Below are 17,770 nucleotides of genomic sequence, written 5' to 3'. Positions count from 1 at the left end.
ATTTTCCAAATACACACTGTCTATCCCGCTATTACTCTCTGTGAGCGCTAAGCCGCGGGTAACTAGATATTCAAAAACCACACGTCATTCCACAATGCACCGCGCCCCTTCACTTGCATTACCTCATCCCATCAGCCAACGCGAGACCAAGAATCTTCTGGGTGGTCGTCTAGGCAACGCGCCTTATCTGGCAACAGGGAACGCCCCGCAAACGCCTGCAGCCAATGGAAGACTCCAGAGGTGACATCATGTGTATTTTTAGAGAGGCAGTGGCTGCAGATAAGCTTTGCCTCCACGCTGGAAGAGTCAGTATACACACAGAGAGCTAGAAAGGCGCGCTTTGAGCAGGAATGCTGTTGAACTATAAGAACGTATAGCACTTACCGCGTCTCATTCGAAGACTGTCAAAGAACTGTGGACAGACGCGAAAGAACGAGTTTGAAGAATTTATACAGCGTTCTGAGTCAGACTATCAGTGAAGCTGAACAGAATACTTTTTCTCGGGACAAGGAGTGCGCTTACAAATTAGAAGTGTGTGTACGGGACACGATTTTATTCCAGACTCTTGGCTCGGCTTCGGAGGTTGAAAGCATTGTCTGACACAGTATGACACTTTTCTCCGAGTTTTACAACGGAAAGAACGAGAGAGAGGTAACCGAAACACACATATCTTATGTTTGAGTAGCCTACTAGAGACATTTCAAACTGAGTGTTTGGTTTATATTCTATGTCTACCAAGATGGAAACTACTTTCTACGACGACTCGCATAACGCTTTCTCCCAGCAGCAGAACGCGGGCTACGGATACAACCCCAAAGCTCTGAAACACAGCATGACACTGAACCTGGCTGACCCAACCATCACACTCAAACCTCACCTCCAGGCTAAAGCCAGCGATATCCTCACCTCTCCGGATGTGCAGCTCCTCAAACTTGCCTCCCCAGAGTTGGAGCGACTCATCATTCAGTCCAGCAACGGCCTGATCACCACCACACCTACCCCGACGCAGTTCCTCTGTCCGAGGAACGTGACTGATGAGCAGGAGGGCTTTGCCGAGGGGTTCGTTAGAGCTCTGGCTGAGCTCCATCATCAACACGTCTTGCCCAACGCACCTGGGGTCCCAGTCACCTCCACCGGGCAGACAAGAATCAACAACTCGACCACACTCCCACCTGTTTGCTCCGTGGCTGGGAGCACTGTTTATAACAACGTAGCCATGCGCTCTGAGTCACCTGTCTACGAAAACTTGAACACTTTCACCCCGGCTGTCACCACCAACTCAGCCCCGGGTTACACCACCTCAGTGCCGACTATGAGCTTCCCCTCTGCCCCGCCTCAGCTCCCCATCTATGGGCAGCAGTCTCACCCCCACCCCAGGCTCACAGCCCTGAAAGAGGAGCCCCAGACGGTACCTGAGATGCTCGGGGAGACCCCTCCACTCTCTCCCATCGACATGGAGAATCAGGAGAGGATCAAAGCCGAGAGGAAGCGCATGAGGAACCGCGTCGCCGCTTCCAAGTGCAGGAAGCGGAAGCTAGAGCGCATCTCCCGGTTGGAGGACAAGGTGAAGAACCTGAAGACTCAGAACTCCGACCTGGCTTCCACAGCCAACATGCTGAGGGAACAGGTAGCCCAGCTCAAACAGAAGGTGATGAACCATGTTAACAGCGGCTGTCAACTCATGCTCACGCAGCAGCTTCAGACCTTCTGAAGAGGAGATGACACTTGGGGAAGAATAGAGAGTTTGAACGAAAAGGACAGATCGTTTATAAGTGACTGGATGGCTGTTCCGTGGCTCCGTGGCATTGTGACAGGTAGAATGGGACAGTAACAGCACGAGAATGGTGGGAGGGAACCGTGACTGGCTGGCTGCCCCTAACCGGGTGCTTCGCGCGCCACCGTTGCGCACAGGAGTTGGGGCTCCGGACAGAGCAGAGCGTGTGAAGGAAAAGAAACAGCAACAAACAAGACAAACGGATGTTTTGTTTCGTGTTGTTTTTATTGACTGGCCATTTGTTGGCGTTGACCAAGCTGTGCTTTTATGAATGGACCTTCGTGATGATTCAGTATTATAAAAAACAAAGACAGTAGATTTGAAAACTTCCTGGCGCTTAAGGAGAAGGCGTGTAGCCTAGTCTAAACAGATGAAACCGTTTAACAAAAGCTGCCTAACTTTTGAGTTACAATGTATTGTTTATTCTTAATTGTATTGAATTAAGTTAGAAAAAAGCTTAGTTACTTGTTTTTTTCTGAAGTTGTGTAATGGGGTTCCACTCATTGTTATTAGTTGTATATAAGATTGACTTGGAGTACTTACATTTACAATTTGTAATAAGAAACAATATAATTTTGTATGTTCATTTTCTGAGCACTTCAGAAACAAATCAATATTTAAGAAATGTAATAAAACATATGTGAACTGAATACAATGCCTCTGTGTGTGTTGTGAAAGGGTGTGTATTGTGTGTGTACACTGAAACATGTTGCAACATGTTACGAGAGCAAGCAAGTTATCTGTACCATGAATGCCTTATTGATCCTGAGGTTAGTGATGTTTCACAGTCAATGACCCTTTTATCTCTCTACAGCACACTAGTTAGACATTGCTGTGGGACTGAGTAATCTGGTCCTAGACCTGTGGTTATAGGCACAACCTCTACAGCAGGGAATGCCTTATTGATCCTGAGGTTAGTGATTGAGTTTCAGTCAATGACCCTTCTATCTCTCTAGTGTAGATTCGAGTGCAACATGAGTGGACCACCTAACACCTCAGCTCCACTTGAGTCTCACCATCTAACAAGGTTTAAGGAACACAGATACTCTGTATGTTCTGAAGTGGTCTACATTCACAGGCCTCCAAGGCAAATGCTTCTGACACACTACTATGGTTGAGGGACCTATAAAGTAAATCATGATTATAACTTCAATTACTCAATCATAATACGTTTTCAATCATTTCTAAAGTTATTTTTAATGCATTGCAGCCAAAGTGTTTAGTAAATTCATAGCACAGCTGAATTGTGTGTAGTGGTGACATGTTCTGTCCCTATATTGTATCCTAAACTTAACTTCCTGTTGCCCTGGTCAACATGACTATAGGGTTGCTCACGCAGCATCACAAGCAGGATCACTGTAAACAACAATAACACCAGAGGAATAAGCGACAGGAAGAAACATGGTGGTAACTAATGTAAACAAACATATTTACAAACAAAACATTTGAGTATAGGCCTATGGTTACATTGTATCTAGTAGACATGTTATATTGAGGGGTGGGCACTGGGCAAAGTCATACAATTGTAATAAATAAGAGCATAATCATAACGTTTTAATAATAACTATCCAGCTAGATGGCAGATGAGCACCTGCTAATACAGAAACAGTAAAGAAAACATACTGTATGAGCAGAAAGTCTCATTTCCTGTAGGACTCTGAAATATTCACAGGAGGGCGACATTGCCGATGAGATGAGCACAGTTTTAAAAAATCAGGGTATTTTCTCCAGGGCCAAGGCTGTAGTTTATTACTGATGAAGACCATGTTTAGGACAATACAGAACAAATAAAATCATGTTTATATTACAACAGTACTCATAGAGGAAAATATTCTGATGTTCAAGAAACAAGTAGTTCCCTATAATTAAAAACAGGAATATCTAGAAGTATCTAGAAGACGTAATATCTACACAATGTACTACAAATATACAAACTACAAAGTAGGTCAAACTAAGATTTAAAATCCCATGAAAAAAATACATAGTCAGCCTAGAAGCAGCCTAACCAGAGAGCTCCTTTAAATATGTAACATGTAAATGTACAAATAAGTGTTTTTAATTGAGTTTTTTTATCAGCTGTTTTGTTTTTGATGACATTGAGTTTATTGCATATTTCTGGTGGTTTTGACCCACAGATTTGCAGATGGACTGGCAGATCAACTCTTTTGTCTATTTAGCTGGCTAATTGTTTTTGTTCAAATGATGGATCTGGATACTATACCAGCTTTTTTGTTTCACCTGACTGCTAGCTCCTGATCTTTTGAAATCATATCATATCGACACAATATCTGTTAGCAAAGGTGTCAGCTAGAGATGACGTGCAGGAGCTTGCAAGGATTTGTAGTTTTGCATGATGTTTAGTTTGATGGAAATTAGCATTTTCGAATCAGAGAGAAAGTAGAGCCAAATATATTGATAAAAGTAACTTTGTCCAAGAGAGATGTACATTGTTATCAAAACATCACGCCAGGATGAACACACAAGAAACACAGCCCTTATTTGAAGTGTTCCTAAAATTCCCTATGGGAAAAATAAATGGTGGAAAAACGATTGGAACCATTTCCCTGTTTGACCGTAAGGTTTATGGGTATTATGACACCTCCACTGTGGGGCTCTATGGGAGATGCAGTACTAAGAGAGAGGGCTCATAGAGAGGATGACTGACTACTAGTCTGAACTGTGTGTGGTGTCCTTTATGGCACCCAAAGCTGCTGATGCATCACTCAAGTGGGTGTCATATTGTTAAGGAGGTCCAGTAGATGCACGACTCAGGCCTGATCGTCACCAGACTCTTCATCAACCATCTCCCTGACCACCTTCCTATGATAAAGCCATGAACTGTACCTCTCCATCTTTGGAAGATGCATGCACTCAAAGACTTGGCCTCTATTGGTTGATCTAACTATAGCCAGGCTACTCATGATGATGAGTATTGCTTGTTTATTATTTGCTTTTGAAGCGCTTTGAGATTGTTATGAAAAGCGCTATAGAAATTATTATTACTGTTCAGGTTTTATTCTGTAGGCTACTTATAAGACCTAATTGAGAAAGTATAACTAATAACAGTCTTATAGAAGAACATTGAGCCTGTATTTTAAGTCAGATAAACAGACATAATCATTTACACAATATTTGAGTGGGTCAGAGTCTCAAACTGATTTTTATCAGTCTGCTCTAATTTGATTACCCTAACTTGGCGAAAATATGACGTCATATTGGAACACATGGGGAACTTACCTGTCCATGGGTGTGTTTGTAAATTCACTCTGGAGTGGAAGACTGCACTATGGGCTTTCGTAATTTCAGAGCATTTTCAAATTGTAGCTCTCAGAGCACACTGGACGCTCTGACAGGGGAGTAGGATTGATCTGAGCGTTCTGACCTAACAACAACAGTCAAGCACCCTAGCTAACTGGCTAAAGTTGGCTAGCTTTAGCTTACATCTCATTCGGACCATTTTACTCCCATAGCAGAGTTGGTTTGGCTCTTTTAACGTTATCTAGCGCGTTGGTGCTTGTCACTGTGCTGTTGGCAACAACTGAATTACGTTTTTTTTGCCGATGTGCTCACATTCAACGGGTGTTGCCTTTTCATAAATTAATCAGTTATTCTATGCTCTGGCAAACTCAGACGAGTGCTCTTAAATCGGATTAGATAGCCAGAGGGAATTTACGAACGCGGGGTCCGTTCGATATGACAGCGTACGGTCGGAAGACCTACGTCACCCCGCCAGATAAGCACACATGCCGCGTTCATGTCCTAGTCAGAACTAGGAAACTCGTACATTTCAGATTTGTTAAATTGTTGTAGTTATACACGTGCTGCGTTCAACTAGTTAGCAAGTCGAAACATTTTTAAACACAAGAGTTTCTAAACGCAGATGCGCAACATCGTGACAGTTCTGGGAAAGCTTGCGAAACAGACAAAGCAGACCAGGCCGGGTTTGAGATGTCAGTGAGAGAAGTGAACAATTCTTCCTTAGTTGTTAATTTTCTCGAAATCGAAAGACACAACCAATATCCGAGCCAATGTCTTAAGTAGTTGAACATGTTATTACTCCAACCTCGTGAAAGTGACAAACTGACACGTTTTCATTCTTGTAAAAAAAAAGTTATATTGGTGGAGTGGCTTTGATTTTAACGGCATGCACATGCGCAGTTTGGCGCAAGACGAACGTTAGACCCGATGACGTGTTTCTGAGCATGAGTTTAGATAGCCAAAGTCGCCATGACATCGCCTATAGGCGTTATCGGGTATTTCTATTGGAGAACCAGTTTCACCCCATCTTCATAAGAAGTATGAGTGTTTCACTGGAAGTGGAGATTACTCTCTAATCTTGGCGCGGGACAGACCAAAGCATCCTGCGTTGCACTTGAATGAGCGTTCACTGCACGTTGTCCTCCAAGCAGGTTGTTTGTTTGTTCAAAGGCAAATAACTAAAGACATAACCTTTATTTAACCAAGCAAGTCAGTTAAGAACAAATTCTAATTGACAATGACGGCCTACACGGGCCAAACCCTAACCCAGACGATGCTAGGCCAATTGTGCGACTCCCAATCACGGCCGGTTGTGATACAGCCTGGACGCCTCTAGCACTGAGATGCAGTGCCTTAGACCGCTGTGCCACTCGGGAGCCAAATACATGGTGAAATTATATAATCTAATGTTAAGCAGAATTAAATATATAAAAGTTAGTAATTTAAGAATAGGCCAATCAATTATTCAATTTCTAAATTAACCCTTGCAAAGATGAGGTTTATTAATTGGCCACAAAAGGTTGTTTAAAAAGGATGACATTTCTGATGTTTATGAAGCTTATAACAGCTTATAACAGTTTTCAGGATGGTCACAAACTGTAGCATAGTGTCGTCTATAAGTATGCATAGCAGCCATCTATTTTGTTTTTCAATTTCACAGACACTATGAGAGACAAATGTGGATTGTTCAATAACAAGGTTGGTTTCATAGCCTATATTAACCTTAAATTCATCTAACGTTTTCAGTACTGTATTCCTTAGCGTGCAAAGACGTTGAATATGAATATGAAGTTTACTATTACTGCTGCCTCCCCGATTTTTTTAACTAATATATACATATATAGTTACATTTGTTTTATTTAAACAACAATACAATAAAATACAAAGTCAATAAGAATGGCCGCTCCCACCAGGGAGTACTCTGGTTCGTGGTTGTTCATTTTTAACATCTGAGATGCACAGTGCGGCTAGAACGCAGACAACCTGGAACGAGTCCGTCCATCGTGTCACATGACTTGGCTAGACAATTATGTGACATTTTGTTGATGTGTTGCTGGTAAGGTTTCGAATGACAGAGGAGTGGGAATATATACTTATATATTTAGTAGTTTATGTTCCCTGTAGTGTAATTTACTTTCCTTTAGTTCATTGTTTAACCCCCACCCAATTGGTGACGACGATACACTTTTTTGTGTGTAACGTTCGCCAATATACCCAAAGAAGAAGAATGTCGCTGGTAAATTAGCGTGTCCCTCCCAAATGGCTAGAAACGAGGAGAAACAACTGGGGAAATTGAACAGATTATGGCTTCAAAAAGAAAGAGATGGCAAGTGGCAATCAATCGTCTTTCAGTAGATTAAGTATTCCGTTTGTATTTTTAGTTACACGTTAATTATGGCTCTTTGCAGTGCTAGCAAACATTGTTAGTATTATCTAGCTAACTAGTTAGACGTCCTATCAAGTTAATTTCGCTCTGGCAAGCTTGCTACTAGCCTATAGCTAGAAACACACACTGCCTTTAGCTATCAGCGAGCTAGCCTGTTCTTAACAAGCTAGCTAGTTACATTATATATCTGGTCCACGATGATATGTTCGATTTGAGTATTTTTCAACGCCATGCAGCATTCCATTAATCGCTCCAAAAATTATATTCCCACCGATTTGATCAATAGTGTGCCACTGCAGCCCGCAATTCGAGCATTCCTGCCTTTGGCCATCTGCAGGAATGCCCCTCCACGTCATAAATTGACAGATTGAGGGAGTTTGCTAGTAGGGGAACTAGGAAACTAGGACATTTCCAACTTGCTAATTGGTTGTAGGTAATCACGTGCTGCGTTCAACAATTAGCAAATTGGAAATGTATGAGTTTTCTAGTTCTAGCACAAGAACGTGGCATTATCTTGCCTGGCCTTGTTAGTGTCTGAAAGTTGATTACATTCGATTTAGAACCAGACTGACTCCCGGGCATGAGCCATGTGACGTAATTAAGCATGAGTGGTAATTAGTAGGATTCTGTGTTTTCCCATGCAAAAGTGATTGCTTTTGATAAAAACGCTTTATCTAGTTAAAACATTCTAACATGTATGTAGGGAAATAAGTGGAATTAGAGTATGGGCATCCGTGGCAGGGAGAAGTGTCCATCCATAATTTATACAGGTAAAGTAGTCTAGCTAGCAACATTTTCAGATATGACACTTTTCTAATTTTGACAAAGTCGTTTTAATTTCAAGTTGAAGTGTACTGTTAGCTAGCTAACATTAGCTAGCTGGCTCGCTAGCTAATGTTATGTGTATGATCTTATTATTTGTATCTCAGAGCCATTTGCTTTGCTAGTTATAGCCTAATGTTAGCTAGCTAACATTGAACCTGGTTGGTTAGCTACCAGATTCATGCATGGTAGTAAAGTCATGAGTTGGGATTATGGTTCATTGTTTAGCTAGCTAGCTACCTACGTGTCTTAACAAAAGACTCCACTATGTAAGTATCCATTTCAAGAATGTCACTGCGACAACTGTTGACAGACGTAGCTGGTAAATTCTGTCTGGCTATCTACCCTGATTTCAGAGCACTCTCGTCTGTGCCAGAGCGCAGAACAAATGAGGAATTTACGAACGCTCAACACCCGTTGAATATGGCCGGTGTCAGTAAACGTTGGCAGAAAAGCGTAAATTGTTTCCAACGCTCTGGAGTTGCAGTCACCAACACTCCGGATAACATAAAAACAGCCTAACCAGCTCTGCTAGGATGAGTAAAATGGTCAGTGAGCTGTTTTCTCATATGTGTCTGGAAGTAGCTAGCCAGTTAGCTTGGGTACTTGAATGCCGTTGTTAGAACAGAACCCTCGGATCATCCATTAAAGAGATGGGTGGGGCTAAAGCTTAAGAGGGTGTGAACAATGCTGACTGGGTGTAGGCAAAGAGGAGCTCTCCAGTAGGTACCAAACCATTCAAAGGGCATTTTCTGAAAAGTGAGGTTACAAATGTATCAACTTTCAAAGCAAAATTACTTTTCCATTGTTCCTCAAATGCAGTATACGATATACCATTTTGTAGATCTGTCTCTCTGCTTTTATCCAATGTAAAACACACAATTTCAAAATTTGATGCATAAGACTGAATCAAGGCGGTCGGTCACCATTTTAAATGGTCATCCAAATCAGAATTCCAAGTCAGAAACTCAGGCATCTTTCTAGAACTCTGACTTTCCGACCTGAAGATCACCGACGTTATGATTTGACCTCATTATTTCCAGAGTTTGCAGTTGTTTTAAAAACACCATGACACACATTTTTACCACCAAACTAGCTCTGGTCCATGCATATGTGTTGTCAGCTTGTAGTACAGGTTAAAGGCCTTCACAGGTCCAAAACGTTGGACCTGTTCGGAAATGGATGTGGCTTTCCCATCCGTACCTGATATGCATGAATAACAATATAGAGACCCGTTCCGAACGGACCCCAGGACAACTAGACAGACCCATTCCATATAGACCTGGTCGGCGCAGAGTGAGAGAAGCAGCAGAAAAATCAAATTTTTAGCTACTTTTAAGAGTGAGGTAGACCGAAGTGGCGCTCTAGCTGCTTTCGGGTTGTGTCTGTAGGCTACTGTGAGTTTGAGCGAGTGACACTGGCAACAGGGAGGAGGGAGGGAGAGACAGAAACCAACCAAGCTGACTTGCGTTATAGAATATGATTACCTAGAACCGGTCTTGACTACATCAAACCGGGAGAAGCTAGCTAGGCTAATGGAGGCATGCACTTACTCGTCCTACACAGTAAAAAAAAAATCTGCGCCGACTACAACAGGTTCACCTTACAGTGAAATGCTTACTTACAAGCCCTTAACCAACAATGCAGTTTTAAGAAAAAAGTGTTAAAGTATTTACTAAAATAAACTGAAGTAAAAAATATATTTTTAAAAATAACAAATAATTAAGGAGCAAACCATAAAATGACAGTAGAGAGGCTATATACAGGGGGTACCGGTACAGAGTCATTGTGCGGGGGGTCACCGGTTAGTCAAGGTAATTGAGGTAATATGTACATGTAGGTAGAGGTAAAGTATACATGGAAGAAGACTATACATGGAAAATAGAAAGTAGCAGCAGCATAAAAATGGGGAGTGGGGTAGGAAGACCTAGATGGATGTATCTGCCATTAGAATGAATCTGATTTAAAAGGAATATTTTTCACCAGACTTTTCTATCCTCTCCAGATGGCCCCTTTGCATTCGGAAAGTATTCAGACCCCCTTCCATTTTTCCACATTTTGTGACTTTACAGACTTATTTAAACATATATTAAATGTTTGTTTTTTTAAATACTCACCAATCTACAGACAATACACCATAATAACGGAGCGAAAAGTTTTTTTTCTTTTTTTCTTCTTGCAAAAGTATATATATTTTTTACATACCTTATTTACAGAAGTATCCAGGCGCTTTGCTTTGAGACATTAAATTGAGATCAGGTGCATCCTGTTTCCGTTGATCATCCTTGATGTTTTAACAACTTGGGGGCGGCAGGGTAGCCTAGTGGTTAGAGCGTTGGACTAGTAACCGCAAGGTTGCAAGTTCAAAACCCCGAGCTGACAAGGTACAAATCTGTCGTTCTGCCCCTGAACAGGCAGTTAACCCACTGTGTTCTTGGGGACCTTCAATGCTGCAGAAATGATTTGGTACCGTTCCCCAGACATGTGCCTAGACACAATCCTGTCGCGGAGCTCTACAATTCCTTCGACCTCATGGCTTGCTTTTTGCTCTGACATGCACTGTCAAGGCAAGTCAGTTAAGAACAAATTCATTGAAAATAAGAATTTGTTCTTAACTGACTTGCCTAGTTAAATAAAGGTTAGGTTGACAGTGCATGTCAGCGCAAAAAGCAAGCCATGAGGTCGACAGGATTGTGTCTAGGCACATGTCTGGGGAACGGTACCAAATCATTTCTGCAGCATTGAAGGTCCCCAAGAACACAGTGGCCTCCATCATTCTTAAATGGAAGAAGTTTGGAACCACCGCCCAGCCAAACTGAGCAATCTGGGGAGAAGGGCCTTGGTCAGGGTGGTGACCAAAACCAGGTGGTCACTATGCACTCTGACAGAGAGGTCCTCTATGGAGATGGGAGCCTACAGACACAACCCGACATCCATCTCTGCAGCACTTAACCAGCCAGCCGGAAGCCACTCTTGGAGTTTGCCAAAAGGCACCTAAAGGGCTCTCAAACCATGAGAAACAAAATGATCTTGTCTGATGAAAGCAAGATTGAACTCTTTGGCCTGAATGCCAAGCATTACGTCTGGAGGAAAGCTGGCACAATCCCTACGGTGAAGCATGGTGGTGGCAGCATCATGCTGTGGGGATGTTTTAACAGCCATATCTAACATCAACTGTTCTCAACATCAACTGTTCAAAGGAGACTGCGTGAATCAGGCCTTCATGTTCAAATTGCTGCAAAGAAACCACTACTAAAGGACACCAATAAGAAGAAGAGACCTGCCTGGGCCAAGAAACACGAGCAATAGACATTAGACCGGTGGAAATCTGTCCTTTGGTCTGATGAGTCCAAATTAGAGATTTTTGGTTCCAACCGCCATGTCTTTGTGAGATGCAGAGTAGGTGAATGGATGATCTCTGCATGTGTGGTTCCCACCATGACTCATAGAGGAGGAGATGTGATGGTGTTGGGGTGCCTTCTGGTGACCCTGTCAGTGATTTATTAAGAATTCAAGGCACACTTAACCAGCATGGCTACCACATCATTCTGCAGCGATACACCATCCCATCTGGTTTGCGCTTAGTCCCACTATCATTTGTTTTTCAACAGGACAATGACCCAAAACACACTTCCAGGCTGTGTAAGGGCTATTTGACCAAGGAGAGTGATGGAGTGCTGCATCAGATGACTTGGCCTCCACAATCACCCGACCTCAACCCAATTGAGATAGTTTGGGATGAGTTGGACCGCAGAGTGAAGGAAAAGCAGCCAACAAGTGCTCAGCATATGTGGGAACTCCTTCCAAACTGTTGGAAAAGCTTTCTTCATGAAGCTTGTTGAGAATGCCAAGAGTATACAAAGCTGTCATCAAGGCAAAGGGTGGCTACTTTGAATAATAACACTTTTTTGCTTACAACATGATTCCATTTGTGTTATCATAGTTTTGATGTCGTCACTATTATTCTACAATGTAGAAAATAGTAAAAATAAAGAAACTCTTGAATGACGGGGTGCCCAAACTTTTGACTGCTACTGTATGTATAATCTGTCCACAATGTTGACCTGAAATAAGGAAAATTATATAATAATAATAATAATAATAATAATAATAATAAAAAAATATGTATCTAAAAATATACACTGCTCAAAAAAATTAAGGGAACACTAAAATAACACATCCTAGATCTGAATGAATGAAATATTCTTATTAAATACTTTCTTTACATAGTTGAATGTGCTGACAACACAATCACACAAAAATTATCAATGGAAATCAAATTTATCAACCCATGGAGGTCTGGATTTGGAGTCACACTCAAAATTAAAGTGGAAAACCACACTACAGGCTGATCCAACTTCGATGTAATGTCCTTAAAACAAGTCAAAATGAGGCTCAGTAGTGTGGGTGGCCTCCACCTGCCTGTATGACCTCCCTACAACGCCTGGGCATGCTCCTGATGAGGTGGCGGATGGTCTCCTGAGGGATCTCCTCCCAGACCTGGACTAAAGCATCCGCCAAGTCCTGGACAGTTTGTGGTGCAACGTGGCGTTGGTGGATGGAGTGAGACATGATGTGCTCAATTGGATTCAGGTCTGGGAAACGGGCGGGCCAGTCCATAGCATCAATGCCTTCCTCTTGCAGGAACTGCTGACACACTCCAGCCACATGAAGTCTATCATTGTCTTGCATTAGGAGGAACCCAGGGCCAACCGCACCAGCATATGGTCTAGCAAGGGGTCTGAGGATCTCATCTCGGTACCTAATGGCAGTCAGGCTACCTCTGGCGAGCACATGGAGGGCTGTGCGGCCCCCCAAAGAAATGCCACCCCACACCATGACTCACCCACCGCCAAACCGGTCATGCTGGAGTATGTTGCAGGCAGCAGAACGTTCTCCACGGCGTCTCCAGACTGTCACGTCTGTCACATGTGCTCGGTGTGAACCTGCTTTCATCTGTGAAGAGCACAGGGCACCAGTGGCAAATTTGCCAATCTTTGTGTTCTCTGGCAAATGCCAAACGTCTTGCACGGTGTTGGGCTGTAAGCACAACCCCCACCTGTGGATGTCGGGCCCTCACCACCCTCATGGAGTCTGTTTCTGACCGTTTGAGCAGACACATGCACATTTGTGGCCTGCTGGAGGTCATTTTGCAGGGCTCTGGCAGTGCTCTTCCTGCTCCTCCTTGCACAAAGGCGGAGGTAGCGGTCCTGCTGCTGGGTTGTTGCCCTCCTACGGCCTCCTCCACGTCTCCTGATGTACTGGCCTGTCTCCTGGTAGCGCCTCCATGCTCTGGACACTACGCTGACAGACACAGCAAACCTTCTTGCCACAGCTCGCATTGATGTGCCATCCTGGATGAGCTGCACTACCTGAGCCACTTGTGTGGGTTGTAGACTCCGTCTCATGCTACCACTGGAGTGAAAGCACCGCCAGCATTCAAAAGTGACCAAAACATCAGCCAGGAATCATAGGAACTGAGAAGTGGTCTGTGGTTATCACCTGCAGAACCACTCCTTTATTGGGGGTGTCTTGCTAATTGCCTATAATTTCCACCTGTTGTCTATTCCATTTGCACAACAGCATGTGACATTTATTGTCAATCAGTGTTGCTTCCTAAGTGGACAGTTTGATTTCACAGAAGTGTGATTGACTTGGAGTTACATTGTGTTGTTTAAGTGTTCCCTTTATTTTTTTGAGCAGTGTATATTTGACCTTGAGCGAATCAATGTAGTCGGAACTGAATTCCACAAAGCCTGGTCCCTGCTCAACTCCGTTGTTTGAGTTCATCAGACAATTCCTTCACCATGGAGTTTAGTCAGCTATATGAAGAGTTACATGTGAAGATGCAGCAGGGCGTTGAAGAAGGCTTAAGCCGCAAGTAACGCCTTGGACCAGAGCTAGCTACAGATCGATCTTGGGTGGAGAGACTTTTGTTACAGCTGTTCTGAACAAACAGAGTAAAAACTCACGGACAACTAGAAAAAGCTCAAACCAAGTTTGTTCACCCCACTGGGTCATACAGCTGTAAAAGACTAAGCATGATTACACAAGCACATATATTTATTACCTCCAACTATTCGGGGTCAACTCCTTATACATCTAGACAGCCAATACATCTCTGTTGTTAGGCAGGAACTTAATTAGATATTTTCACTGGTGTAGTCATGGCCCTGCCTGATGTTAGAACCTTTGTGGAAGTGTATGCGTATGAAATTGGACTGTTTCTTCTCACTTCATCTGACCTGACCTCGGGCCGAATTCCTCTCTACTCCCTAATCCGCCACTGTCCTACCTTATCAGTGACGGAAACCAGACAGTTCTTCTTTTACCTCCCTTTTTTAGGAGCCTTGATCTTCAGCAATGTGACGTTCCATACACCACATTCCTATACATCCTTCATTGACCCCAACCTATACCTTCCTTATACATGTAAAGTAATCTATAAGTTCTAGTATGGTAACATGAATAAGTATATTTAAAGCTAGAACCAAACACCTTTCAACTTATTCAGATCTGGGTGAGCAGTTGAATCCAGTGTGTTATGCAGGGCTTGAATAAAAGCCAGTGTTGAACATTACTGTAATGTGTAGCTAAATGTAATTCCTTCTCTGTGCCCTGAAACAGAGGGCCGTATCAAAGATGTTCATGAACCTAGACCCAAACTGGTGAGTTCTACACATTTAATCTAATTGACAGTAATTCACACATGCTTTATTGGGGATAAATATGATTTGCACTTACGAACTGTTATGTTCTTTTTCTTCCACAGTCAACACTCAATTCAGCCTCATCCATTAAAAAGTGGATCCCAAGCATCAAGAATGAAATCGAGTATTATCTGCAGGTAGGCTTGTGAAGTGATGAGACAGTAATAATGCTGTTGTTTATTGACTTGTGTGTGTTTATGGGTGTGAAGAAAGGATACCCACACTGAAGTTTCATGTTAAAGTGAGTATGGCACACTTTATTTTTTTCTCCTCTCTCTCAGCAGTCCCAGTTGTCTCACTACCCTGAGAGGAAGATAGCAGAGTTCCAGTTGAGCATCCAGGGGCTGGAGAAAGAGTATAAACGCTTCATCTGTAAACTGCAAGCCCTGGACCCGACCTGTAAACACCAGCCCTGGTCACCTAGAGCATACACCAAGAGGAGTGCAGACACACACATCTCCCCCAACACCGGTCAGTTTAACAGGGTTTGGCTCTGTTGTCTAGTTCTGACCAGTTTTGTTGTCTTACCTCTAACATAAACAATCAGCTTTCATATGCTATATGTGTTGTCTTCTATTAAGAAGAGAGGTTCCCAATTTAGTTTTTTAATATGACCATAGTCATAACCAACGTAAAATACATTGTGGCCCATAAAAAATACCAAACCTATTTTAGTCAGGTTCCCGTCTTTAGCCTTGATCCCAAATATATCAGGCATGACTAACATTTTGAGAAACTCTGGTCTAGAGAAAGGAAATACTTTTTTTTTTAAAGGTAATTCCTGGTTTCTCTCATCTGTAGCCAAGAAACCACGCGGTCTCCAGTCATGTGATCTGAGCAGGCCGGTGGGTGGAGCACAGAGTAACTGGGTCGTTAAAAGAAGTGATGCAACCTCAGCCTCTGAGAACAAGGTACACTTCCACCAATCAGGGACTTTCCTCAGCACATTTCCAGTTGATCTGACTAATCCCAGCACAGAGTCCACCAATCCAGATCAGGACCAGCCCCTGAACTTTGATCGCACCCGTCTGGCGGTGGTTCTAGCTGGGTCCAGAGGCCCATTACAACCAGGGTCGTCTCACACTCAGAGCCTGGCCAGGGTGCTGCTCTCTGGGCTACCCAACCTCCACAGCTCCCCACTGGGAAGGGCCATTGCTGCACAGGACAGAGACGATACAGGGGGAGAGAGACGAGACAGCACAGGGGCAGGAGGAGCCCATAGCACCGTTAATGATGAAAAGAGCACAGGGCATGTACTGGGACTAGGCTGCTACTCATCCTCAGACGATGAAGCCGACACATGACATGGCTCTGTTATTAACACTGGATCCCTGATCACTACTCAGAACTCAATCTGCCATTCATGGACATCCCATGCTTCAGTACTTGTCCAGTTTGCCCTGAACTCCAATCAGCTGTTGTGAACCACAGGTTCTTTCTTTTCCTATTGTACATTATGTAAATACACAATAAAAAGGGAAATGATACAAAATACTTCAAGGGCTTTTCTTTTTCTTGAGAAAACAAATGTGACCCGACAGACAGACCCTTCTGAAATTGTGGTGCTGAATTCTACTTTAGAAGTAATATAAGAACCAATAATAATTAGTGGGACAGACATTCACTCCATTCTGATTGTTTGATTATAACACAAAACAATAAGTGTAACAGATGACCTGCTAAGGCGATGACGAGAATAGGATGTCTATATTTCAGGGTAACATATTAGCTGGCACTCTCAGGTTGCAGCTCTGTCTCTGTTGCATAATCAGTCTCCTCCAATACCAGCCAGTTTAACAGGGTTTGGCTCTGTTGTCTAGTTCCAACCAGTTTTGGTGTCTTACCTCTAACATAAACAATCAGCTTTCATATGCTATATGTGTTGTCTTCTATTAAGAAGAGAGGTTCCCAATTAGTTTTGTAATATGACCATAGTCATAACCAACCTAAATGTATTGTGGCCCACAAAACCAAACCAATATTACAGCCAGGTTCCTGTCTTTAGCCTTGGCTCCAAAAATATCAGGCATGACTAACATTTTGTGAAACCCAGATCTAGAGAAAGGGCAAATATACTATTCTTGGTTTCAGTCTTATGTCAGGGGAGTTTCTCACTTATGACGTGTACTGTATCTCTCGTCTGTATCCAAATAAACACGCAGTCTCCAGTCATGTGATCTGAGCAGTCCGTTGGGTAGAGTAGAGAGTAACTGGGTTGTTGAAAGAACAGGAAGTGATGCAACCTCAGCCTCTGAGAACTATGGACACCTTCACCAACCAGGGACCTTCAGCTCATTTCCAGTTGAGCTGACCAACCCCAGCCTAGCAGTCTCAGTCCACTAATCCGGATCAAGACCAGCCTCTGACCTTTAATCGTACACATCTGGCAGTGGCTCTAGCTTGACCCAGAGGTCCAGTACAACCAGAGTCATCTCACACTCAGAGCCAGGGGCGTAGGCACAGGTGGGCCTGGGTGGGTGGATGCAGTCCCACCCACTGGGGAGCCAGGCCCACCAAATCAGATTGAGCAAACGGGACATTTTTAATTTTACCTAAGCACAGTACTTGATTTCTTTAGGAGCTAACTGGAAATGATTACCGGCTTTACTTTAGTTCCTGCACCTCCTGTAGAATATTTGCTCGAGAGTTCCTGCACTTCAATATAAACATACTGGCACCCAAAATGAGTACCAGAACTAATGTCAGTCCTAGTCAAGCACTGCAAAAATGTATACTGAACCATAATATAAACGCAATGATTTTACTGAGTTACAGTTCATATAGGGAAGTCAGTGAATTGAAATAAACAAATTAGTCCCT

The 17,770-nt window shown here is 43.0% G+C and overlaps 2 protein-coding genes across 5 annotated transcripts in view; both read left to right on the top strand.

Annotated features, from left to right (window-relative positions):
- si:dkey-86e18.1 (uncharacterized) overlaps positions 1 to 16,444 on the top strand; it is a 138,851-nt gene extending 122,407 nt beyond the window's left edge. The window contains exons 1-5 of one of the 4 annotated variants that reach the window (XM_021604212.3): positions 6,985 to 7,358; positions 14,868 to 14,908; positions 15,013 to 15,087; positions 15,232 to 15,421; positions 15,752 to 16,444. In XM_021604212.3, coding sequence (XP_021459887.3) covers positions 7,292 to 7,358; positions 14,868 to 14,908; positions 15,013 to 15,087; positions 15,232 to 15,421; positions 15,752 to 16,254 — 876 coding nt within the window. In that variant the 5' untranslated portion in view covers positions 6,985 to 7,291 and the 3' untranslated portion in view covers positions 16,255 to 16,444. Of the gene's footprint in view, positions 1 to 6,984; positions 7,359 to 7,409; positions 8,189 to 14,867; positions 14,909 to 15,012; positions 15,088 to 15,231; positions 15,422 to 15,724 lie in introns of those variants that run through there. The other 3 variants (XM_021604211.3, XM_036978292.2, XM_090235838.1) reach the window with 3 other exon arrangements.
- LOC100136112 (Jun proto-oncogene, AP-1 transcription factor subunit) lies at positions 314 to 2,423 on the top strand. The gene is given in 1 exon segment (NM_001124411.1): positions 314 to 2,423. A coding segment is annotated over 1 exon segment (984 nt). The 5' UTR covers positions 314 to 727; the 3' UTR covers positions 1,712 to 2,423.
- Positions 16,445 to 17,770: the final 1,326 nt, after the last annotated feature.

The sequence above is a fragment of the Oncorhynchus mykiss genome, chromosome 5 (genome assembly GCF_057628025.1).
Source record: "Oncorhynchus mykiss isolate SJ-2025 chromosome 5, ASM5762802v1, whole genome shotgun sequence".
NCBI lineage: Eukaryota > Metazoa > Chordata > Actinopteri > Salmoniformes > Salmonidae > Oncorhynchus > Oncorhynchus mykiss.
This window is presented reverse-complemented; position numbering and strand designations above follow the sequence as displayed.